The 27,983-nt window shown below is 39.1% G+C and overlaps 1 protein-coding gene across 1 annotated transcript; it reads left to right on the top strand.

Moving 5' to 3' along the window:
- The first annotated feature begins 6 nt into the window (after positions 1 to 6).
- On the top strand, positions 7 to 16,374 carry LOC135496039 (mucin-5AC-like). Its single transcript, XM_064785147.1, has 14 exons — positions 7 to 30; positions 3,446 to 3,477; positions 3,664 to 3,717; positions 7,091 to 7,138; positions 7,629 to 7,673; positions 8,993 to 9,082; positions 9,464 to 9,538; positions 10,738 to 10,799; positions 11,102 to 11,164; positions 11,473 to 11,538; positions 11,985 to 12,035; positions 13,635 to 13,682; positions 14,358 to 14,402; positions 16,342 to 16,374. The coding sequence occupies exons 1-12, from the start codon at positions 23 to 25 to the stop codon at positions 13,644 to 13,646; spliced, it is 606 nt and encodes a 201-aa protein (XP_064641217.1). The 5' UTR covers positions 7 to 22; the 3' UTR covers positions 13,647 to 13,682; positions 14,358 to 14,402; positions 16,342 to 16,374.
- The last annotated feature ends 11,609 nt before the right edge of the window (positions 16,375 to 27,983 follow it).

Raw genomic sequence — 27,983 nt, 5'->3', positions numbered from 1 at the left:
CCTTTTTATTTCTACCGGAGCGATGATTTTGTAAGTGACAAATTTTCTTTTTTAAGCCTTTACGGAAACGTATTTTGGTACGAAACTTCACACGTTTATAGAAAAGATCAACGAGAATGTGTTCAAATGCCCTCATAACGATGAGTTCAACAGAATTTGGTCAAAACAACCTTCGAATGGAGTCAACTTTCTTTGCGAAATTGAAGCGACGACCTCATTATTTATCGTAATTTATGCAGATCTGAGTCCAGCTGATGGGTGATGTTCTGATTTCTGTTCAAACTATTGGAAACTTCGGAAATTAGTTCTATTAGTTCTACTATTCTGCAGGAGTATATTATAGCCATTGATGTTGACAGCTAAAAGCACGAAAACTTTGTTCAGGTTTCTCGTCCAATCACGTGACCTCTCCAACACTCGATAATGCACTCTTTTCGTCCACGTTTTAGGCCAATCTTCGGCCTGAGCATGAAATCTAATAAGCGCAGTACTTAAATCAGATGTTTCTCTCGCCTTGAAAACATTCCTGGGTAAAATCCATTGAGATTAGCCGAGTTAATCCACTTTTTCCGTGCCTAAAATCTCTGCCGCTGAATTCTATAAATAGAAACTATTAACATCGCGGCAGTGTGGTTCCCATTGTGCGCCCTCCCACTTCACACCATGTCAGGAACTTTTACGGAGAGAGAGGGCGTGCGGTAAGAAGAATGGCCAAAATGACGTCACGTTTTCCTGGCAATGTCTCTTGCCAGACCAGTCAAGCATTGGGAAAGCATCTTTAATTCAGACAACGTTAGAACTATAAAAACGAATATGTTAATTTGCAAAATTAAAAGCAGATTTCACCACTAACCAGCCAAATCGGAATACGACGGCGCAAAATGTTCTCGCTTTCCTCCTGCTAAAAAACCTTGTTCCCGCACACCTATTTTAATTTATGCCAAGGAATATGATATGATCTGTTTTCACTTTTTTGTAATTAAATGGTATTCATATAATGAGATCAATAGTAGTGTCCGTGTCAGATCCCAGCATGGAGGTATAAATAATTATTTATACCTCCATGATCCCATCGTTCAACTAGTCTTCTCTCCCCAGCCAGGTGCCTCACACGGACCTTCACGTCCCCATACTCAAGACCAACTCTTACAATATCGCCCTCAAAACAACCCTGGAGTCATGAATTCACAGGTGCTCCTGTAAAATCTCAGTTCTAGTTTATTTATCAAAATTTATTGAGGGTTATCGAATCGAATGGATGTGTCGATCGCCGGGGCGGATTGATATGTGGTTAGGTTGTGCGTCCAAGGCGATTAGGTCATTCAGTTAGTTTGAGAAAGATCATGATCATGAAGATGCCTATTGTGTTATCATAACTGGAAAATAAGCTGAAGTTATTATTAGTACTACGATTCTTACATGAGTAAAAAGTAGACGTTTTAAGCAACACAATAATGTTACTCCCATAAAAAAAAACTGTCAATTCTCCTTACCACTCACAGAAGCCAAGCCATTGCTGTTAAGTTTTGCAGGGGCTTAATCAATTACTTGCACTCCCTGTGGGGTGAATAACATTACCTTTTGAACGGCTGGCTGTAGGGGGATGATTGGAACAGCCGGTATACCTGCTGACCTGCTGAACCGAGGTTAATGTTATTTTCAATCCACGATTGCAGGTCACCTGATTTTCGAGATTTCGCGGGAAATGAAATTGTAAACAAATGCATGTGTGCAGTTCAAATGTAAACAAAAATGTATTTTTGGTACTTTTGGTGGCTGGACTTGGGTTTTCCCGCAGTTAGGAGCCGGATCAAATTGGTGGTCTATTGTGCTGTTTTAGTCAGAGGTAGCACTTGATTATGAAGGGATTTTCAAATTAAGGTGACCATGGTCTTTTATGTGCTCAGCTCACCACAGCTTTCAATACTTGATGTATCTGAAGAGGCGCGCGGAACCTGACATGGCCTTACCAAGGAGCTGCTCACTTTGCCTTTTTGGCTGAGACATTGCTTCATGTAGGACTAGGAGGAGCACGCATTTTAAAGTTATAGTAGTGATAGTACAGTTGGTTCGAGCCATTTGGAAGCCGACATGTGAAGGCCTATCTGGGTTCTCCTTCTTCTCCGTATAAAAAGGGGCATATTACTGACTAAGGAACAAGGCATATTGACATTGCCTCATCATCTCTATGGGACCAATTGATATACTTTTATATGCACGCATACATCGTGCCATTTCAGGGTCCGAGTCTGTGGACAATTGGTTTGATTAATTTGTCTCTTCGATATTGCTCCTTTATTGCATTAGATTTTCATCGCAATTCGATCTATTCAAGATATAGCCAGTGTGAACCTGTCTGCGCCAAGGATAGATTGGTTCCAGATCGACTCACTAGGGATACGCAGTAGAGCACAATGTCATGAAAAAACGACCCTTTGTATTGTAAATTCCAATCACCTGCAGGACAGGTCAATTTCTCTCAATAAAATTAATTTTGTTGACTCCTGTAATCTCTACCTTATTAAAAAAAAAGACAGTGGTGTTAGTCCCAAACTGGTAATTTCTATTTATTTTGACCTCTGTTAAATCAGGATACCTCTCAATTACAGACAGCATTTTGTATCCTTGTGCTGTACAACCCAGCCTGGACATACCACAGTTGTCCATGGAGAAGTCTCATCCTCTCTGACACTTCTTTTCTGTAAAGCTACCGATACAACATACTGAACTAGGGATATCTTCCGTTGCCTCCTGTAATATTTACATACCATGGCTGATTAGTTCAATCATATTTCATCCAGCTGGCAGCTCCTCATTGGAAATTTTAGTGGTATAACGTGTTCTCTTGACCTTCAAACAGTAGTATAAAGCCGATATTTACTACTTATGTTATTAGGTCATCCAGCTGAGCGCCAGGCCCTTGGGCCTCTTCTTGAAACTTCATGAACATGTAACGAATGACACTCTCATCATGGGTGACCTAAATGCAGATCCATCAAATCCTAGAGAACAAAAGAAAATTGCAACCTTGTGCCTTGAAAAGAACTTGTTTATCTCTCAACATAGACAAACGTCAAATAGATCACATTCTCATTCCTAATCAAATTTTGCAACAATACAATTATGAAACACAGTCATTCAAAAATTTCTATTCAGATCACAAATCAATCTCAATAAGGCTCTACAAAAACTAGTAAAAGATCAACAACTCAACTGTTGACAGAACTGCTGCATTCATGAAACACAAGACATTGGCAAATAAAACAACACATGAATCAATTAAGGTTGGAGACTAGCATTTATCTGTTCACAAGAAGTTGACCAGTTTGAAAACTTTATTTAATTAATGCTTCCAAAAACTCTTCTGTCAGAGGTTATGATGTTCTGCTCAGCCAAGATGAATATTGTCGTGTGTTACAGTACTACCACCTTTCTATCGTTGCAGGAGGAATGATGAAGAGGATGAGATGTCATCGCGTAAGTAATGTAGAAACTGATGTCAAGCAATCTTCTCCAAAAATTTGGTCATCCCTGCAACTCCCATAACATACACTGGACAGTATTAACACATGAATAAAAGAAATATTTCCTTGCAGTCAAACTACACAACAGACCAAAGTCATGTTAAACAATTATTCATGCTGCATGCATCAATTATTCCAGCACCTTCCAAACAAAGAAGGATCATATTTACCACTGAAAGTTCAAATACAAAAGGTAAGCAATCTTAAACTCGTTGGGGTGGTTTCGCAGGCGCACGGATAGCGCGACGTGAACATTTAGCTAGATGTAACCGTTTTATTTACTGCTGCGTCATTTCTGCGGTTTCGCTGCGCACGAGAAAGCGGTTACATTTAAAGGCCATCAAGGTTTGAAAACATGCTTGATTCTCATGAAATATGTTGAGGGTTAAAAAAACAAGATCCCAGACATTAAAAAAATTCTAATAATAAAGTCATTATTTAGTTATTTCAATTTTCAATTTTAAACTATTTGAATTTCCCACCACATACAACTTTAGATTAGTTCCACATGTGGCCGCTAGGGATTTTTTGATGACGTAGATCAGGTCAGTCAGAACAAAGCAAGATGGCTTCCGCATACAGTTCAGAGAGTGAGAGCAGTGAATTTGAGGATGTTTTGGTCGATACAGAAGGATATTTAAACGTTGAGCCGTACATGTTCGAGCCATTAATATCACTAGATCATAATGAGAGTGATCATTCGGACGAAAGTGATTAGAATTTGTGGTTAATCAATTTGCATGGCAGACCTGCCGATATAGCAAAGAAGACATTGATAGACGGTTGCAGATGCATAACATGTATGATTTTTGAACAGACTAATGTTGCACAATATTGTTTCGCCTCGTCAGTGTTGTATTGCCAGTTATGTCATGACGCTGAACTACTATTGAAAAGTGACGGTATTATGCACAATCATCTTGACGTGACGATATAATGCCGTGCAACGTTAGATAGGCCTAGATGTCAGATTGTCATTGACAGTGGCTGTCACTGACACTGACCTGTGTCGCTGTCACCTTGCTATGGCTGGAACACAAGAAGACACTATGCGGTATCACAGGCCCCAATAGGGCCTACACATTATGTATAACAACCGACCTCGGCAGCCTGCCTTGACATGGTTGGAACAGCTGTTTTTAACAAGTGGCATTTAATATTCAGTTGGATGCAGATATCCGGCTTCATGTGATAATCCGTATGGATAAAGTGATCACTGCAAAGTTTGGCCGAAGGCCCAGGCTTCCAACACTCCAAACGTTTGCACTTCCGAATCCACAGCTTCCTCCTCTCTCGTTCAACTGGCTTTGGAAATTCATGAAAATGGGTCCCATCCGTCATTCGATTGTTCTTTGTGCTATCCTTGACACAATTCGGAGCCACACAATACACCATAGTGAATGAAACACATTACTTCCAGGTGTGCATAATTAATTAAGGCCCTCCTGCTTTTATGATTGCATGACATGTACAGATAACCTGATCTACATCACAACTTTTGCTGAACCCGCCGCCTGGCTCTAACAAGCCAGTTGCTAGCCTGATTAGGTAATCAAGTTGTCAAACACATAATTGGCTATATCTTCAAAATGAATGGAGCTAATTGCATTTGGTTTTCTGTATTGTATAAAGTGTTAGGTACACTTTTGAAATCGTCTTACAGCAGAAAATGGCAAAAAACCTTGATATATGGCCTTTAAGTCTAGGTGGCAACCCAACTTCATTATCTGTATTTGCCTGCATGGATAGGCGATATCGACTACAAAAGCCATTTATTTACAGCACAATATTCCTAATAACTATTACAGGTGCTGCTCGGGATGTACGACTTCTGTGTCGGTGAAAACTCGTCAAATTTGCTTTCCGTTTGCGTTTATATGTATCGAGCCGCTATCCGTCTTTTCCCTCCGTTTACGCGTAGGGACGTTGCGTACGACGTCACGACACCTCGAGTAGCGATGACGTCACCGCTGCTAATTGTTCATGTTACTCTATCCGTGCACCTGCGAAACCAATCTATTGTCTATCGAGCACAATAACAACAGACACTAATACCTAATCACCCTCCAACTCAAGGAATTTTTTCATCAACTTGTCAACTAGGCTGTATGATTTGTCTTTCCACCTCATCAGATTTTTAGCTCACCTCTTAGCAGAGGTGAGCTTATCCCATACCGTGGCGTCCGTCGTCCGTCGTCGTCGTCGTCGTCGTCGTCGTCGTCGTCGTCGTCGTCGTCGTCGTCGTCGTCGTCGTCGTCGTCGTCGTCGTCGTCGTCGTCGTCGTCGTCGTCGTCGTCGTCGTCGTCGTCGTCGTCGTCGTCGTCCGTCGTCCGTTAGCAGGGCACGTTTCGTAACTGTTAGAGCTATTGAGTTGAAACTTGGTACACATGTACCCTTATGTAATGACACCTGGGAGACCAAGTTTCGGTCCGATTCGTTTCATGGTTTGGCCACCAGGGGGCCAAATGTTAAAAGTGAAAATATGCAATATCTCCCTTAATAGTAGTCGGGAAATTTTGAAAAAAATATGGTAGGTACTTCTAGCAAAGGTGCATCATATATCCTCCGGGTTTTTGATTTGACCTCCTTTTCAAGGTCACAGAGGTCAAATGGTGTAAATTAGCCGTTAGGATGTAACAATGGCACGTTTCTAAACTGCAATGACTATTGATACCAAATTTGGTACACATTTACCCCTTAGTCAGGTGATCTCAGGGACCAAAGTTTGGTCCAATATGATTCACCACTTGACCACCAGGGGGCAAAATCCAAAAACCTTAAAAATGTGATTATTCCTTAACTTCTTGCCCGATTGCCACCAATTTGATATCATGGGTACATCTAACCACCATACAGTATATGTCACACAGGTTTTTAATTTGACCTTCTTGTCAAGGTCACAGAGGTCAAATGGCGTAAATTCGCCGTCAGGCCGTAACTATGGCATGTTTCTTAACTGCAATGACTATTGATCACAAATTAAGTACACATGTACCCCTTGGTCAGGTGATCTCAGGTACCGAAGTTTGGTGCGATCTGATTTGCCGTTTGGCCTCCAGGGAGGGGGCCAAATCCTAAATTCTTCAAAATGCCATTATTCCTAGTAATGACTTGCCCGATTGGCACCAATTTTATATCATAGGTACATCTAATTCTAACATCCATTCAATGTGTCACCCGGGTCTTCTTTGATTTGACCTACTTTTCAAGGTCACAGAGGTCGAATGTACTGTAAATTGGCCATTCTGGGGAAATTGTAATTGCTTGGACGTACATCAAACCTAACACTACATGACACAAGACCATGCTCTTTATCCATCTTTCCTCCACATGAGGTGAGCACAATGGCCCTGGCCATTTCATTAAGAGATGTTATTTGTTCCTGACAATTTCAGCTCATTGAAACAGAAGATGCATTTTTTGTATATGATTTCAAATTAAAATTAAAAAACCAGACAGTCAGAGAATCTACCTTGTGCAACATTTTCAAACAGCATGAGCTCCATTATGAAGCAGAAATATACAAGTGCACTAATCTTAGTATATATCTTACTCTTCTGTTGCAGCACCCATAGACATCTTCGAAAACATGGAAAATGATATTGTCTTGTCCGGTAAGTAATGAAATCTACAGTCATGATGAATAATACTGTCATAGCCAACATTTAATGCTCCTAGTCTACCCTAGAACATTTTTCATCCTGAAACATCTGACATCCAAACAGTTTCTACCCAAGGACAGTTCCCACCTGATGTTTACTACTCAGGGACACTTCCAATCAAACGACACCTGCAAGACTTACAGGTGCTACCAATCTCTGGCATGTCTGGCACATCAATAGAAATACTACCACTACATGACATTTCTATTCCCACGACAACGTCTAATGACTACACACAGTGATCCACCTGTATATTCACACCCATTTTCTTCACGTCTCAAAATGGTCACAACCTCAGAGAAGGCTATCGTCCATTCTAAAATCCCACAAGAGCCAAACTTTTGCAGCTTTTTGTGTAGCTTACTGGAGCTCTTTCAATATCTCTCATGAACATTTGAAGACATGTCCTAATGTTTTTCACAAGTTTTATTTACCCTTCCAGCTCCATCAACCCATTCTACCGCCAAAGGCAATACAAAGATGAAAGGTGATTATCACTGTACAGATGTAGATCCAAGAAGCATGGCACCCCATCTATTATTAGCTCAGCTGACAAGCTGAGCTATTCATATGAGTAAATGGTAGAATGAATGTCCGTCTGTCTGTCTGTCTGTCTGTCTGTCTGTCCGTTAAACAGGCACGTTTCAAAACTATGGCGGATAGGCGATAGATTTTCCCTATAAGCCATTTAGACCCTTCAGGACTCCTGAATAGACCAAGTGTGGGTCCGGCAGGATTAACAGTTTGGCCACCAGGGGGCAAAAAGCCTAAATCACAAAACAATTTTTTGGCGCTTTATTCAAGCAGATAGAAGCTTGAAATAAAGTTGAAAAGGACCGCATGCATGTAGGTCTTGAAATTACTAAGAGTAGTTTTGATTGATACTACCAGTTGGCGTTACTGAGCCAAAATCTGTGTTGACCTAGTTTAAGCTTGATTTGAATTTCCCGCTCTTGTATGACTCTGAAGGTTGTGGGTTCCAATCCCACTTCGGGTCAATTTTTTTTTTTTTTTAATTTTTACTTTTTTCACTTGTAAATACATTTTCTTTACTTTTTTGAATAATTTGGTGGGCGGCCATCTTGGTTTTTTTTTTCTATTTTAAAGCCTTTGCTGTATCCAGAGTGACATGAATTTTATGGTTGGTGTACAATAAGTCTCCTTTACATGATATCACATGGGCTTTCTATTTGACCTACTTTTCAAGGTCAGCCTGGCTCAGGCACTTAGATTTGACTAATAAGTGGCATATTTGTCACCATTTAAAAGTCTTTTTACTTTGGTATGTTTGCCTGATATATTGACAAAACTGAGGTTGAAAGAGATCTATCGGGTACTTTCCATGTTCATATATTTCAGCTGAGCGCCAGGCCCTTGGGCCTCTTGTTACTACGTGTATACTCTATGCACACATCAATAAATCAAACATTCTCTTTATGTTATGACTCACTTTTCACATAAACAATTTAAGGTTTTCCTTTTTGTCCGGAAAATTACATCCTAAGCAACATGCACTACCACTTAGCCTGTATACTCCAGCAACAGATATCTGTTTAGTGCTGCACCACCCTCTCCCATGATATAGGAGGACACAAATTCTGCATCTCCACAAGAGTGAAGTCAACAATCTGCATACTTTCTGTTCATGTTCGTAAATCTTCTGACTGAATAATGGTGATACCGTCTTACTATACTACCTCAATGTACATTATAGCAATCAAGCATCTGACAGTATCATAACCATTGTATCTTGCATCAAATATCATTACCCAATTATCAAAATTGCAATTTCTGATCTCTTTCCAGCTGCTGCTCAATCTGCCACCACTTCCACCCCCTCGAACAAGGAACAAGTATCATCAAAGAAGTACAGAATTCCTAAAAAAACATCCTCAGGTGATTATTTCTGTTACAAATCAAGGTCTTCCTTTGATATATTCTCAATTTTCCTGTATTTCCCGTCCTGTCACCAGTCACCTGCCTCCCAAATTTAAATATACACATGCACTATGACTTATACAGGTACATGCCTGTACCCATGAGTCAGAAAAATTTAAGTGGGCCATACATTGAAAACTGTTATGAAGAATCTGGATGGAAGAAAGCCAGATTTTATCCACAGCCACTCTTCTCCTGGCGCTAAACAAACAATGAATTCAACAATGAATGCTAATTTCACCACCACAAACTATTCATGTGGTTCTCTTATTCTGAACCCACTCTGACATCTCCCATCGAATAAAACACATGACACATTCTAAGCTATTTATTTTCCAGCTTCATCTTCACCTTCAACCAACGCTCGTGCCAAAGAAGACCCAACCCAGAAAGCACGCACTAAAGCAAGCACAGGTATGCATTTAACATAGATACCAACTAATTGATATATTTCCCCCCCCCTCCACTTCATTGTAATTGTACCTGTTCCAGTATCACCAATGCCAACACCATTACATAAATGAGAAAGACCAGTCATTTTATCAGGTACTGTGGTGCTAATATGTGGGTGAGATGTTTTGTCTTCCCATTATCTTAATGTAGTTGACATTATCATATCTTGGTGAAGACAATCATCGCAACCTGTCCTGCATGTGATATGGTATGCTGTAAAGACACTTCTGCCTTCGTCACATACAAGTCTGGGTATGATGTTTTGTCTTCATGTACTTGACAATATCTTATCTTGGTGAAAACAATAATTTCAACCTGTCCTTGATGTGATATGCTATGCTGTAAAGACACTTCTGCCATGGACCAGTCACTTTATCACATACTGTCGTGCTACAATCTTGGCATTGCCAGCACCACCCTACCTATAAGAGGTCCCACAACATGCAGTACTACCAGAACCTCAAGTTGTGATTGCCAAACCTGAAGACAAACCACCTGATGCAAGGCATCGGTCATTACCAGGCGAAGGAAGTTTAGCTGAGCCAGTACAAAAAGCATGTGATGTGCCTAGTTTTGTCATACATGTACCAATACTTCCACATCCAAATGCAAGAGTAAGACGATCAAGAACAAAGACGCTGATGGCGGCTATCTCGGGCACATTCAATGCCTTGTCACACTCCCCATGTGTGAATATGCTGGTGTACCACCAGCTTCTTCTTTTCAATGAATGCCTTGCCATACTGGTCACATCAACATGGTCTTTCTCCTGTGTGAATACACGGTTGTATACTCAGTAAGCAGCTTGCCATACTAGTCGCACGAATATGCTTTTTCTACTGCGTGAATAGGCTGGTGTGTAACCAGGTTACACTTCTCTGAATGAATGAATGAATGAATCACTGCACTGGTCACATTTATATGATTTTTCTCGGTGGTATATAACCAGCTTCCTCTTTGCAATGAATGCCTAATCCTTTGCCACACTGATCACATTTGAATCACCTTTCTCCTGTGTGAACACACATATGATTAATGAGTCCACTTCTACCACTGAATGGTTTTTAACAATGTTGTGAGATGAAAGAAAGCCACAAATTCATCGTGACATCTCCATGGAATGAAACATATAACACCATTTCAAACTATTCATTTTTCAGCTTCAACCCATACTCACGCCAAACATGAGCCAAGCCAGAAAACACAACCAAAGCTCACACAGGTATGCATTCAACATAAGTATCAACAAATTGACAAATTTCTCCCCCCCCCACACTTCATTCTAATTAAGGACGTGTAGCTGAGTCAAGACCAAAAACACATGATGTGCCTAGTTTCATCAGACTTGTCTTCCACATCTATATACAAGAAGATGATTTGCCACACAAATGCTGATGCGGGCTATCTCAGGCCATACATTGAAGGCAGTTAAAGAGCTGTTGTGAGATGAACGAAGCCAGAAATTCATACTGACATCTCCCATGGAATGAAACATTTAACACCATTTCAAACTTTATTTTTCAGCTTCAACCCATACTCGCACCAAACATGAGCCAAGCCAGAAAGCACCAACCAAAGCTCACACAGGTATGCAATCAACATAGATATCAACAAATTGAAATATTTGTCTTCCCGCCCCTCACTTCATTCTAATCAGTCAGAGTCAAGGCCATAAGCACATGATGCCTACTTCTATCATACATGTACTTCTACATCCAAGTGCAACAGTCAAATGATCAAGGAGACACTTTGATACACAGATGCTGATGGGTGCTATCTTAGGCCATACATTGAAGACAGTTACAAAGCTGTGAAGTGGAAGAGACCAGGGATTCATCGTAACATCTCCCATGGATTGGAACAAATGACACCATTTCAAACTATTCATTTTTCAGGTTCATCAACCCATACTTTCCCCAAACAAGAGCCTGGCCAGAAAACACCCCCCAGAGCACGCACAAGTAAGAATTTACATCAATGTCAATGCTACAGAATTTCTCTGTAGCTGAAGAAAATATTCTTGTACTTGAATCCAATGATAATTTCGGCACTTCTTCTGCCTCCCTTTTGAAAATCTTTGATTGCACGAAATATGGGTGAAGAACATATTCCTCTATCTGATGCCTTCACTTGCACAACTTGGGAGCCTTTTATGTACCAAAAAATGCACTTAAGTTGACCCAGTTGACAGCGATTGCTCCTGATCTGAACAGGAATATTTCTACGAAAATTGCAAAAAGATGCCAATATTTCACTATTTCTCTTTTTCTTTTGATAAAATGAATCAAAATCATTTCTAAGACAAACATCAAACAATCACACATTTTTTTGGTACATGAGAAGGCTGCTGTGTTCTGCAAATCAAGTATAAATTCATATTGAATCATAACATACTCTTACCTTTCAGTTCTTCCATCAACTCCAGAAAAGTTATCAAGTCCAAAATCACCAAACACAGGTAAACTTCCCCTCCTCATGCTCATAAGGCTATGCGGACACACTTCTTAACTCTTTCAGCCCTAGCCGATTTTGACGCAACAACTTCCAGATCCTACCCGATTTTCGGGAAAAATCAGGATTTCGGAAATTTATTTTAAAAAAAATACTACCCCTATCACTAATTGCTAGGCACCATCAGAAAGGTCTTGATCTCTACCTTACAGGAATATGTAGATTATAATTATCCATGTATTGTTTATTTTTCTGAGTCTTCAATTTTGCCATTTTTTGTCTTAAATTTTTTTTTTCCGAATAATTGGCAAAAGCAAGTTCCATCGCAATGAAAATTATTTCCTTGACAATTTCTTGAATTATTCCTTATAAACTGATACAAGTGATAAAGAACTAGTATAGAATACAAAGAAAAATGTCCAAAACGATTCAGAATGATATATACAAAAATAGAAAGAACTAAAGGAAAAATTGCTGGAAAAAAATGGCTAGGACTGTCACGTAATCCTTGCAAATCTGATTCAACACTCGCGCCCCCTGTGGACGCAAACCAAACCAAAAATCATCTGTGATTTTTTACTTGAAGCCTAGAAGACTATTGGTTTGATTGGAAACCTGAAGATGGCGCCCCAATCGCATTTGAGATCGTCAATGATGAACTAGAAACTGGTTTTGGCGTCACCATGTATATGCGAGTGCAGGATTTGGGAATTGTTTAGATATCCGTGTATACACGGTCATAGGGCTGAAAGAGTTAAGCTCATTCGCAGTCCATCAACTGTCTTAAAAACATAGACTAACTCTATTGACTTGAACTTGGAATAATACATGTATGTTCTTTTATCATAAATTTATACAAATAAATTTATATAAACATATATTTGTGGAGCCATGACGTCACGTCAATGCAATGCACCACACCAGGACCTCCAGTTGTGATTGTCAAACCTGGAGACGAAACAGCTCAAAAGTAGAACATCATTTGCACACAAAAGCAATGTACAGTCTTGTCCATAAGTACAAAGACACTACTTTTGACTCGTAGCCTCAAAAATGGCTACTACTTTGGAAATGCCCTTTTAACCACTAAAGGGGAAGCTTCTTCCCTATGAAATGATACCATAGTCGATTTAATGTTGTACATGTACCGAAATAATGACACAATTTTCAAAGGCATCTTTTTTCCAATTTTCCCCAAGAGATTCTCCAAAAGCAAAACTATCCTTTCTTGTTCCTTAGACAATTCTAAAACTTCCTGCAAATTTTGAAAAGAAATCTCATTTCCATTCATGAAAAATATCGCGAAATATCACAAAATATCAAGATTTTCATATTTTCCAATCTTCCGATATCTGTTTGTAGTATCCAAGTCCCATGAATAAATGGTCAAGACATTTCTCATTTTCAACCAAAGCAAGTCTCAAAATTACATAATGACCATTTATTGACATTTTCATAATGTAATTTTGAGACATTTCCTTGGTTGAAAATGATTAATTTCTTCCCCATTCATTCTTGGGACTTCAATACTCTTTGCCTAAACATCCCTGAAAAGGTGTTATTTTGTATAAAACCTTTCCCTAACAAATACTCTCCTGTTATGCAGGATTGCAGATAAGATTCAGCCCTGACAAGGCCAATAAAAAAAATCCAGGTAAGTACACTACCTCTACTATACACTATGACAGAAACAGTAGCATGAAGACATCTTACCCTATACAGGGTGTCCCAGAAAAACGCAACCATATATTTCCTTTATCATCAGTCCAAAACCACTGATATCTGTGCATTGAGGATCTTTCTATAAGGAAAATGAGACCAAGATATCTTCATTCAGCCAAGTAATTTTCAAGTAAATGTCATCTTTGTGAAATAAAATTAGGCTGCTTGAAATGGAAATCTCAGAATACCAATCATCCAATAATCAATTCAAATTCAACCAAGAAACTGCAAGGAAACTCAAAGAAACATCCCTTAACCCTTTAGATCCTGCACGGCCGCAATGTTTCGTCAACATTTCCCTGAATGGCCGCTAGCGCCCGGTCAGGTCAAGTAGTTCAGAGCATTCCCAACTCCATCTGTGAATAGATCGTGGAACTGATATCCCAGACCCATGTTCTAGAAGACCAGTGGCATTGAATGCACGGTAGATTTTCATATGTTGCTGTACAAAATTATGGAGAAATTTTCAGAAGCGGTTGGAGGCGAGGTCATCAGACGAAAATCCTCCAGGGAAATACGGGCATTTCCATCAAAAATCTCTAGGATCTAAAGGGTTAAATACCTGATGATTCACATTTATACAAGAAAACATTTTTTTGCTTTTCAGCCACACCATCAACATCACATACGCCAGTAAAATTGTGGCAGCCAGGTAAATATTCAACAATGAATCTACAGAATTGTAAACTTTGCCTAAATCAGATGTCACTTCTTTTCAAAAAGGAAAATCCACATTTTGTCCAAAATAGGACTTGCCACCCAAATTTGCACACAAACAACCATACTTGATGTGCCATGCTGTAATCTGTAGCCCTTTCATAACTAATATCCCCTTGAAACCATTCATCTTTAATTCAACTAGCTGCTTGGTCTAACCTCCTGTCCAACAGCACTATACTGCATGTCCTCAAACTGTCAATGTCAACAGAAATCAAGTCTAGGGGTCTCTTTCTTTGACAAACCACAGACCCACCACCCAAATATCAATCCAAGATATCTACAACTTAGGCAAAGTTTACTGTCCCTCACCAAAAGTGTGATACTCCTGTAGATGCTCACTTAGCCTAGTTTGTCAACCAATCTACATATATGCCAGAAAAACATTTCTAAGGAAAACTCTTCTAACCTGCACGTAACCAACCAATGCACCTCATTATAGGCCCCAGATCCCGTCTGGGGACTATATTGATATCACTGGAATTCTCGAAACTGTTATTTTCTTCCACCAACACATTTATTGCGGTAGTCCAGCAAAACGGCTAAATAAACCAGAAATCAATCACCCTTACACCACCAAACCCAATTCCATCTATGGACTATCGCCAAAGTATTTTAAAAATCCTGAGTATTTCGATACTTTTGAAGCATTTTTTGCTGAGATCGTCTGATCGTCTTCTCCCAACATGCCGAAGCCGCGATTCAATCTGACATGCGCTGTGACATGCGCAGAGGCGAGACGTGACGTCATTATTCTCAGGAGTTGGTCGAGCAATGGGACGATGGAGGTATTATAAAGAAACCCAATTCGATTCATGGACTATCGCAAAACGATTTTTCAAAATTCAGAATATTTCGATGCTTAAGATGCGTTTTTATGACTCCAGCTCCTCCTTCTGGGAGCTGGAGTCAGTATTGTTTTCGCTCAGGTTTCTCGTACAATCACGTGACCTCTCCAACACTCGATAATGCACTCTTTTCGTCCACGTTTTAGGCCAATCTTCGGCATGAACATGTAATCTAATAAGCGCAGTACTTAAATCAGATGTTTCTCTCGCCTTGAAAACATTCCTGGGTAAAATCCATTGAGATTAGCCGAGTTAATCTACTTTTTCCGTGCTTAAAATCTCTGCCGCTGAATTCTATAAATAGAAACTATTAACATCGCGGCAGTGTGGTTCCCATTGTGCGCCCTCCCACTTCACACCATGTCAGGATGTTTTACGGAGAGGGAGGGCGTGCGGTAAGAAGAATGGCCAAAATGACGTCACGTTTTCCTGGCAATGCCTCTTGCTGGACCAGTCAAGCATTGGGAAAGCATCTTTAATTCAGACAACGTTAGAACTTTAAAACGAATATGTTAATTTGCAAAAGTAAAAGCAGATTTCACCACTAACCAGTCAAATCGGAATACGACGGCGCAAAATGTTCTCGCTTTCTACTCTGTTGACATGACGACTACCTGGGGACTATCAAATTTGCTACCAGCAAATTTCGGAATTCTAGTTCTGCTTGATTCTGCAGCCTGCCATAAATGGCACAACCATTTCCTTCGATCTACCAATCAGAGAAGACTTTCTTGCAAAATGGCTGTTGGTCATCCTTGGAACAATGTAGCACCATTATTATTTAGAGCATCACTCCCAGCCCCCTGCCAAACCACCCAATCATATCATCATAGCTATATTATCGTGGTCTGCCAATCAAACAATAAATTATACTGATCATTGGCAAATTTGTTTGAAGTCTGAAGGAATCTCAGCGTTGTAAGTATAACAACATCTGATTGAAAGCAGCAGATCTACTGATTCCAACACTATACATTGTTCAATTGAAAATTGATAATTTCACTGATCAAAATTCTTCTCTTTCAGGTGGTTCAAGTACAGGCAAGCGCAAACTTTCACCGATATATATACTGCGAAAACGATGAAATTAAACACCAAGATAAACACAAGGGCTCATTGTGTGGCTGAAGAAGCAAACAACGAAACAAGTCAGACACAAAGTGGTGCACAGCTACTACTCGTCAATAAATACATTTCTGATGAAAAAGATATGATTAGGCTCACCGTCTGGGACCAACACATACCACTCATCAAAGTGGGCCACTCGTACGAATTCAACCAACTGAACGTCAAATCCTTCATGGATGAGATACACCTGGCGACCACACGAAATACGAGGGTTACTGACATCGAGACATAAACGGTTACATTGAACCTTCTGACAGCCAGTACTTCACCACTTCAACATGTGAACTTTTATCAATTGAGATGGCCGAAACCAAACAATGCTTGAAATGCAATAAAGTAATGGAAGGAGTCAGCATTGAAACTCCAACAATAGATTGCCCTTCTTGCACTGCCACGCAAAGAAAATGATTACTGCCTACAACGGCACTGCAACATTCGAGTTGAAGAACAAGAAATACATTAATGTCACTTTCTCTGCGAATTGTTTGAGCACCGTCATCAAAGCCACAGGCGAAACTGATATCCCAAAAATCAAAAACTGCTTACTGACATATGATGATGGCTTCCTGGTAACTTACAGCAACCAGGGTCACACTGTCGTTGACTTTCAACCCCGAAGTCAGTAACTATTCTTTCAGGCTATACTTACCTCTAGTAGTTGATGCCTTTACTCCAAACTTTATAAATCCCTGAAGTTCAGGATCATAGTATCACATCGTGAGCTACTTTGAATTACTTTCTCAACATCTCTTTATACAGAGGAATATAGCTAATATGATGTGTAAACAAATATTAAATATGTTTGTTGGGAAGGTGTAAACTGTGGACGAAAGTGTGGACAGCGGCCCTCTAAGTTTGGTGGGCTGGCATTTCTTTGTCTTTCAATATATTTAAAAGAAATTGCAGTATATTATGCGTTATAATCTTTTTAATGGGTAGCGAAAGAAAAAAAGAAAAAAAATTATTTTGATGGGTGATTTTGATCAATGAGTGGACGGGCTTTTTGAAGGTTTTCGAAGTTGCCTTTGACTTTGTGGACGGGGAAATTCGAGGTCTAGTCTCCAAATGTGGACTAATTATCAAAGAATTTGTTGAAACTGTGATATTTCTAACTAGTCCAAATAATATTCTTTCACAAAAACTACTTTTATTTGAATGACAATGACAATATCATTCAGTTGTAGGCAAAAATATTCTTTCACAAAAACTACTTTTATTTGAATGACAATGACAATATCATTCAGTTGTAGGCAAAAATAGTTGGCCCTCTCTCAGACCAACTTTTGTTGATCCAAGATGGCGGCACCACTGAAGCCCTGTTGAAAGGTTACTGTAAATCAGTCGGGAGCTATACTAGTCAGTTTCACTGAGACAAGTCATACTGTAAAACAGATCAGAATATGTTATTTCCTCCGATTAGGGGCCAATGTACATTCACTGATGCTATATCATTGTCACCATTTGTAACTAATGAATTATGGCCTATTTTTTATAGTCATTCTTACATATCGGGTCATTCACACGATACAATACCGTACCGGTACGATACCGGTACGATTCATGAAGACATAGTAGGCCTCGGACTTCATTTGCCAATCCAGAATCATAGTTTATGTTTCACTTTCTCATCTATGAAAATCCCCCCCCCCCCCCCCCCAAGTGTATAGCATCCCTAGGCCTTCTTCTTCTTCCACTTCTTCCGTGTTAGTGCATAACCTCCAAAGAGTATTGTTGCACTGTGGCTTTAAAAATTGTGCATTTGCTGTGGATACTCCAGCTTTGTCGATAAAAAGGTGCGAATAAAAAAGGTAGAGGATAAAGTTTGGTGGAGTTATACGAGGCAGTGCTTCTCCAGCTGTTGTTGGAAGAGCTGGAGATTATCTGCAGTTGTGTCAATCATCATCAACCCCCACCATTCACAAATGATGACACATACACTCTTATAGTGAGTGTATACTGTATGTAGGCTGCCTATGACTATGAGTGTATACTGTATGTATGTGTCTTCTATAGTAGTCATTCACAGTGGTAAAGTAACACCACAGGCCAATAACAAAGGTCTAGTAATAAAAACTGAATGGAGTAACTGCAATAATTTCCTAGTATTTGAAAAAAGTACAAACGGACCGACAGTGCTAGGTGGAATTTAAAGACTGTCATTCTATATTTATATTTCAAAAAATGCATTTTTGAAGTGGTTTCTGAGCGACAAGACCACAATTGATTTTTTAAGCCTTTTAGCAGTTAAATTGTCAATGTTTGACCGCGACGCATCAAAGAATGCGTCAAGTAGTGAAACTGAAATTCGGATATGATATACGGGTTAGTCTTGCGAGTAACTGGTGCGATTTAAATTGGTGATTGACCACGGAAATTTTTTTTAAATTGACAAGTTTGACACAAGTGGACATTTTTACCCATTTCGGCCATTTTCACTCCAAATTTGAACCACCCCCCCTATGGCCAGGTTGTCGAAATTCAAAATTATTTTTTTTAGCAAACAATTTATTTATATCTGTAGACTTGCCACATCAAATATTTTTTCAATACCTCTCCAAATATGTACTTGAGAGTAAAAAACATGCACTCGTCTAATAGATAGGCCTCGACCCTCCAACCTATAAATATTCATTAGTGGTCTTGGATCAAAGAAAATGGCTCTGAGCAGCTGAGAGAGGGCCAACTATTTTTGCCTACAACTGAATGATATTGTCATTGTCATTCAAATAAAAGTAGTTTTTGTGAAAGAATATTATTTGGACTAGTTAGAAATATCACAGTTTCAACAAATTCTTTGATAATTAGTCCACATTTGGAGACTAGACCTCGAATTTCCCCGTCCACAAAGTCAAAGGCAACTTCGAAAACCTTCAAAAAAGCCCGTCCACTCATTGATCAAAATCACCCATCAAAATAATTTTTTTTTCTTTTTTTCTTTCGCTGACCCAATAAAAAGATTATAATGCATAATATACTGCACTTTCTTTTAAATATATTGAAAGACAAAGAAATGCCAGCCCACCAAACCTAGAGGGCCGCTGTCCAAAACTTTCGTCCACAGTTTACACCTTGCCATGTTTGTTTCCTTTCAATCGTGTTTCCACCTTTGTCTAATTCATCTTTGGTTCATTCATCTGTTAATCTTTGATTCATTCATCTGTTAATAAGTGTCATTCATTCATCTGTTAATCTTTGATTCATTAATCTGTTAATAAGTGTCATTCATTCCAATACCAGTCATTCAACTGTGTTTATTTCTATAATTCATGTGTCATTCATTTCATTGCTATCATTTATCAATGATTAATCTGTGTAATTAATTCATTAGTCTCATTCACCTGTCATACATTAGTGCAATCAACCTACATGCTGTGAAATGTTCCAGAAAATACTATAGTCGTAGTTCCACCTGTCATAAAACCCCGTGTTTTTTCAAGACCCGTGTCTTCGCCGTGTGTCAAAAAACCCGCGGCGCACTTACAACCTATCAGTTGTGTTAGATAAGGGTTAATAGCTACGGCGACAGGTGCGCTGTAGGTAGGGAGCTCTCCTGTGTTTCTTTCCCGTTGGAGGGGCGCAATACCGAGGCAACTACACCGCGCCATCTGTCGCCGGATCTTAGAACTTGCAATTGCCGTGTCTATTCAGATTTCACCTATAAAAAAACCTGTGTTGAACACGGTGTGACAGCCGATATAGTCCCCCTGGAGTCATAGTCCGGTAGCATTGTATTTGACCAATTAAGCAGCATGATCTATTGTACCGCTAACCCTAACCAAAACATTAGCAATGCGGGCTATTGTTACACGGACTATCAGCCCTAGGACTACTATCCCCGCCACACCGGGTCTAAATTAGCCCCCGATTAGCCCCATCGAGATCGATGAGACTGATACATATACGGGTCTATTTAGACAATTCAAAGGTGTAAAGCGCAAAAGACACAGGATCTGCAGTATTCCTACATCAATATTCCACAGGTTTCTGATAATTTCCTCATTCACTTGGCTACACTTTTTTATGCACACCCTGTATATCTAATTGATTCTTTATTGTAATTTCCCATTACCATATACATTTATTATACGTTACATGGTACGATCATGGTCAAAAGTTTATGAGCAGTTTTTGCACATTTTCTCAAAAACGGCTAATCATATTGAACCCAAATTTTCACTAATGGTGGAGAATCTTCTTGGCTATCGAATGACGTGATAGTTGATATCAGGACCAATAGCATAACAAAGTTATTACATAATTTTCAGAGGCATCTTTTTACTTTTTTGTTAATCAATTTTTCAAAAACCAAATTTACCCTACATTATTTCTTGCACATTGCAAGACTGTCTGTGAAAAAAATTTGGATAAATCTCATTTCGGTTTTGAGATATATCGAAATATCAAAATTTTGATAATTTGATATTTTTGGGGTTTTTTTTGCAACTGTATCATTGAGAAGTCATACCCAAATAATGATTGGCACCAATTTAGCACAGCTAATATTGCTGAGAAAAGGTGGATACTTGGTAGTATGAAAATTTTCATATTATAATTTCAAGATGTTCCTTTAGATGAAAATCAGAAAAAAAATTACAATTCATTCAGGGGTCATGGGTACTACTAGGATATATCGAAAAATCAGAAAATCTCAAAATTTTCAGAATCTCAAAATTTTGATATTTTTGATATATCATAAAAAGTAAATGATATTTTCAAACACTTTCTTCAGAGAAAGTCTTATGATGCAAGATTTATATAAAAAATCCATCAACCAAAAAGTGAAAATAGATGCCTCTCAAAATTATATAATAACTTTGTTATGCAATTGGTCCTGATATCAACTATAATATAAATCGATAGCCAAGAAGATTCTCCACCATTGGTAAAAATTTGGGCAAAAAAGGATTAGCCGTTTTTGAGAAAATGTGCAAATCTGGTGTCCATAAACTTTTGACCAGGAGTGTACATGTTCTCTTTAGTCTCCTGCAGGATTCTAGAAGGTGAAATAATACATGTGCACCTTATTCTTCTGCCATTCATCAAGTATAATTCAAGCCTATGTAACAATTACTTGCTGGCCAAGACAATCTTGTATCAATAAACATTTTCTACTTTTTACATACTAAGTATCTTCACCTCCTTGACTTCTCACTGACCCTCTGAAATACTTCATCCACACAGACATCACAGTCCACCAAAGCTTGTCAGCTGCTTTCATATTGGCAGTTGTAAATTTTACAATAACCCTGCCAATCACTAACAAAGCAGAACGTCTATTATCTGAGAAGCATTAGTCTAATTCTTTCCACAGGCAACACATTGTCGACAAAGACAATGGGTGATATGAATAAGACTAGCAAATGCTTTTTACTTCAATTTTGTACAGAGAGGCCTGGTGTAAATGTACATGGAGTTTTAGATAAAAGCACTTGCTAGTCTTCATTCATATCGCCCAGTGTGTCGACCAATTCCTAAGTTCTCTAATTGCCCACCATCCTTAGAACGTCACCACTTCTTTTGAGACATCAATCACCCATCCACTGATTGACCACGCTCAAGGTTGCTTAACTACCAATCACGGACATAAGGGACCATTCATGCATTACCTACGCTATGATGGGACGGGGAAGACATCTGCTCACAAGTGTATTTGTGTATACCACATCTTCACAACCTTCCCTCCCCCTCCAAAGTCCAGCTACAACCTGCAGCGACGACCATTTTAAGCGCACTAGCTTGTTACTATTACTAACTAGTACATGATGATGTGAAAAATTGACACACTCCAAACTGACTAATTGGCACACAGACATGACTGACTGGCTCAAGGTGTTGTCTTCAAGATAGTCTAAAAATATTGAATGATAGAATTCAAATGTCTAATTTTGTTGGAGCTCTGATAGCTCTTCCATACCGTGACATTTTGGGACAAGGGGCTGGTATTTGTATTGTGTGTTTGTCAGTGTTTGTGATGGTGTATTTGTGTGACATGTTGGTGTTTTCATTGACATGTTCTTTGGTGTTGGACCAACAACCTTACCTGACATCCATTTCTTTGAGTTAGGTAGCTAGTGGTGCCCGATCCCCTCTCCTAGATACAATGTGCGGCGTCTCTGATTGTGTTTCTTTACTCTGGTCCAATTTTGCCCATTCTTGTAGCTGTTGTTTCAACAACTCATTGGTGATTGTTAGTTTAGTTCTGTAGCGTCTGCTGTGCAGAAGCTGTGATGTTGAGTCCACAACACTCCAAGGGGTTAGTAGAGCAAGGTGTTTGTCTTTGGTTTTTACACCAGTGTTGCTTCACAGTCTGAACTGAACTCTCAGCTCTCCATTTGACCTTGGGTATCTGGGTGATGAGGTTACCATTTGGATCCCATATTCTTTCAGAAAACTTTCATATTCACTGGAAACAAATTGTGTACCATTGTCTGTCTTGAGAGTTTGTGGAATTCCGTGATGGAATATTAGTGCTTTAAAGACCTCAACAAACAAGTTTGCCTGTGAGTCAACTGGCCCATCTCAATATACTTTAAGAAGTAGACTATGAGAAGGAGATAGTCCTACTGCAATATGTCAGCAGCGAGTTTCATCCATGGTAGCTCCGGTGTCTGTACCTATCATTGGCTCAATTACATCAGTTTCTGGTTTTCATTGCATTCTGGGTAGTCTCTGAGCATGTCTTCAATCTGTTTTACCATCCCTGCCCAGTACATCACTTCTCAATGATCACATCGTCGTAAATTGGAAACTTGTAAAATGAGTTCGAAACTCCTTCAGTGTATTTTGCTCACTAGTTTCACCGGTATCCCGTCCCTAAAGGGTTCACCATTTTAGCTTCAGAATTAGTTATATTTCTAAGCTTTTAGAATTAGTTCCATTTCTTTCTCACTGAAGAAAGACATCATCAATACTCTGAACCTGTTAATCTGTCGCGGTACCAGTACCTGTACCAGTATCTTTACCCGAAATATTGAAAGGCCACTCAGAACAGAGTTCAAGTGATTCAACTATTAATCTCAGCAACAATATTCATTTGTCTTCTGTAGACAGAGATTATGACTACCACTATGACCTAAAAGACTTTCAATAACGTTTGCATATGAATCAAGGAGGATACCGCGGTGACGTCACGGCTTTTCCAAGATGGCGCTGTTATATTGTAAACAAACTCGATCCACGGCCAAGGGAAAATCAAGTCATCAAAAAAGTTAGATTTTTCGCATCAAATCAGAGTTATTAGTACTTTTCTGCTATGAAATAAGTCTTCAGACAATAAGCTATCATTTGAATAATGAAAAGTGCTGTTTTGATGGGGAAAAATAGGGTTTTTTAAACCAAATAGCCGGGCACCGATCTTCCAAAATTAGCGATGGTTTCAAAACAGTCTCCCAGATATGGGGCAATCTCTTCATTATCATAATGGGATTTGGAGGCATGTTTACAGATTTTACAAGTTCGAGACCTGTAATACCTAAAACTCGCATAGATCCCCATAGATCCCCTCTATTTGTCGAGTTAGTGCCCCTGTAAGATCATGCATTTTCGGACACTAGAACGAAATCTTCCTGCGGATATCGCGGTTTCGGTGATGATTTAAGGAGAAATTGACTGTTCTTAGAGTTGTATGGGACAGAAATGAGTTCATACTTCATGAATACATGAATATATTATGATATGGGCGGGCTTCTAAGTCAAAACAATAACAAACTCAACTGCATCTCTACTGTATATTGCGTAGTGCATTGCCTAGTGTATTTCGTAGTGTATTTTAGCGGAGACATTATTTCCGCACTTTGGCCACGCCAAATGTCTTTTTTATTCGTGGAAGTTAATCTGCTCTGTAAATTTTATTTTACACAGGAAGAATCCATACTAGGTATTGCAATATTTCATGTCTATCGGTGTTTTTGTGTACAGGAGCGCACCAGACAGTGAGACGTGGAGATGTGTTCAGTGCTGGTGCTGTCAGTAGACTGAATCTGATTGGCCATAGCGATCACTAATATGGGTCGGGATCACGTGATGTGACGTCACCGCGGTATCCTCCTTGCATATGAATTGGGAGAACGAAACGTGAATGGAAGTGCAGTTCGATTGAATCTAGTGTGGTAAGGCTATCATGGCTGTCAAGTCTCAGCAAAGTATCTAAAATAGTCTTGGAATGTTGCCTGCCTCTGCTGTGTTCAATGGAATAACATTCACTGTATCTAGTCACGTTTCTAGACAAGGATGATACTATTTTCTTCTGATGTTCTCCCTGAAGTCCTCACAACCTTATTGAACTTTATGTGTCTACGGAAAAGGCTTAATGACGTAACTCTGAAGCCTTCTCCTCCCGTCTCACAAGTAACAGAAGCATCGATAATGAATATAATACTTATTTGTAAAAATTCAATTTCCCCTTAGAACTTCTTGACATCACTGACTTGTTGAAGTCTGTAATCTTGATGGTTTGACCACAGTGATCCTTGTAAATTGGGATCTCTGGACCAAGTATGCTAGGAACTAGTGTTAGCGGCTTAATTGTAATTACTGGTTTACTAAGTAAGATTACTTAATGAGATTACTAATAGCTTCTCCTGTTTTTACTTCATTGTCTAACCTTCTGTATAACTAATCCTTCTATCTCTTTCTATAACTATCTCTATCTATTTAACTGATTATCTCTATCTATTTAACTGACTATCTATTTAACTGATTATGAGCGAAGTCACCTCGTTATTGGAGCATGACAAAGTCGAGAGAGCATTACAAAGTGTTAGGTAAGCGGAGCTGAAAAGCTCCGAAGCTCGAACTAAATGTAACAACGAAAATACTGTATTATCACTCCTTTGCATTACTTGTATCTATCATGAAATGAATACATCTATCTAACTGTTCTTTTAAAAAAGACCCTATTCTTCTGTCTGTTTTCTGCCTTAGACATCGGTCTGAAGATTGAAAACGAAGAACCGGTATGGTGAAATCTATATGGTCAAAGTAACTTCGGCGACCAAAAGTACAAGTAGGTGACTGTGTATAAATTTACAAAGTACAAGCCCAACGTTACTCTGATTGAAGTATTCCAAATAAAATGATCATCTTCTACAAGCTTAAAAGATTATCATTAGAATATTTCTAATATGTAAAGTCAAGGACTTAGTGAGCCCCCTTTAGGTCGGGGGAGCTCCCCCGAACCCCCCTACGAGCATATGTTAAGTGCAAGCTCTAAAAACTACAGCTGTTACAATGGGGGGACACCCCCAAACCCCCCTCCGTCGACAAAGGTTTTTACCAGTGCGTTTGGGGAAGCTCCCCCCAAACCCCCCCGGTGGACAGTCAACTAGCCCTTCTGTGTCATACTGCTGGAGGGGGGGTGCGATGGGACCATCCATATAGTTCCTTCCGACACATTTTTGTTTTGGTAATGTGATTGTCCTTATTCACGGGAATCGGGCGTTTCCAGTGATATACGACACTTAAATGGATTGTCCTCATGCATTCACCTTGGAAACGCATTTTAAAATAGATGTTACGTCCTGTTAATGGGGCACGTCATCATCGCGTACATTTGGGAAAAACTCCCCAACGAGACCGAAGCAGACAGCTGAAAGTAGTTTAATTATTGGCCGCTTGGGTGCAGAATGTACGCCGCTCACCCGAATTTTTCACGCAACTATAGCTAAATAGGCCTAGAGCTAGTTCTAGTTTGTGATTCATTTTGATACTTCAGATTTGGGCAGTAGACCAATATAACTTAGTCGTCAGTGTGGTTTTAAGCAGGGAAAACGTATTTGTGCCTTTTTTGGACGGGTGTGTGCGATCGTTTTGTTTATGTCACGTGACCTCGACCATGTCGACACAAAATTGAAATAAACCACCCTTTTCTGTCATTATTTAGGTCGGATATTTCTCTAATATAAATATTAATATAATTGGCCAATTTCTTTGGCATATGTAGCGAATTCCCATGAAGATTTAAATTAGATGTTCTCGTAACCTGTTACAACTGGTCTTATTTATAATTCAGCGCTACAATTGGTCCGATTTATTTATTCAGCGCCATTTTGAAAAACCAAAAAAAATTGTTGGAAATAGGTTTTCTCTCTTTATTTCTCTTCATTCATTTACATTATGTACTCCCGCACACACGTGTATCTTAAGAGCCCCTCCTAAGAGGGTGGCTTACGAACAAAAACTAAGGTATGATCCTGATCTTGACGAAGTGGAGCACAAAAATCGAGAAGGTATTGAAGTTACAAGACTTGTAAATATGGATTATTGAAGTGGAAGAGTTACAGTGTAAAATTCAATAAGTATCTATTAATATTCTTAGGAAGTTACAGATTGTGTTAACTTTTTACACATTTTCAGTATCCTGTTTTGAATTAATTTAAAGTATTATGCAAGCAAAAGAAATGCAAACTTTGAAAATCAAACAAATAGAACTGCTTATTTATGAGCCACACAACAATGCTAATCTCCGGTTTGACAAATAAAGGTAACGCCTCTCACCTGGCGAAGCGTCTGAGAGCAAAACCGATATCTTCGGTTAGTTAGCACTTCAATTAAAAATTGAAAATTGCAATTCAATGCAAGTTGGCTCCTGTGAATGCAACATCGATGTTGAATTTTCTTTACCACCAACGCTTATTAAGCATTGAACAGTCGCAGCACATCAAATATGCCTCTAGCTTACCGACAATACCGACAATACCCCTATCGAATTGTTTCTCTGATAGCGGAGATATTCATCTCCGCCATTATTTTATCTCGGACTCAAAGTTGCCAAAGATCCGGAAGAGAATGCAAAAGTTGGTCCTGTAAACAATCCATACCTTCAACCTTCTAGGTCTTCTAGGTCTAAATAGTTTGAAAACTATTACTTAATTCAACCATTGAATTAACTGAGTTAGAGAAGCATTTTCCAAAATTTAATCTACAATTAAACAAAGAAATAGAAGTAAATGACTCTTCTAATGCTGGTCTTGCTAGACTTCATATCATATCATTATCATATCTAACTATTCCTAAAAAGACCCAAGTTTACTGTCGCTATTTCCCGCTAGATAGTTTGTTGTTCGAATAGAAACCAGAACAGATTTTTGTCTCTCTTGCAAACAAGTATACCTTTCGAAGTCACCTTCACGTTTTGTTACAAAACATTTCACAACGATCTTCGTCGAGCTATGCTCTCGTGACGAAGTTATAGCATTATTTTAGTATCATTGACTAATAAGCGCGCAGCGTTAACCATAGCAGGTGAAGCGCTACTATGGTTAACGTGCATACGACGTATCCAATGTAAACAATTTTTCTCAAGTCCATGGATTCGTTTCAAAGAATAATCAATTTTTTATGCTCCCAGGTATGAAGAGGGTTCTATGTTCCTCAGGTTCTTTGTTCATCAGTCTGGTGTTCCTCAAGAGTCAAGTGTCTTCCAGTCTCTTGGCGTGCAAAAACCCTTTCCGACCAATTTTTTATGCATTAACCATTCGGAACATGTTGGTTGGGAAAAAACTGATCCCTGACCCTTTGAATTGGTTGCCCAGTTACGACCA

This window comes from Lineus longissimus, chromosome 11, assembly GCF_910592395.1.
Source record: "Lineus longissimus chromosome 11, tnLinLong1.2, whole genome shotgun sequence".
Lineage (NCBI taxonomy): Eukaryota > Metazoa > Nemertea > Pilidiophora > Heteronemertea > Lineidae > Lineus > Lineus longissimus.
This window is presented reverse-complemented; position numbering and strand designations above follow the sequence as displayed.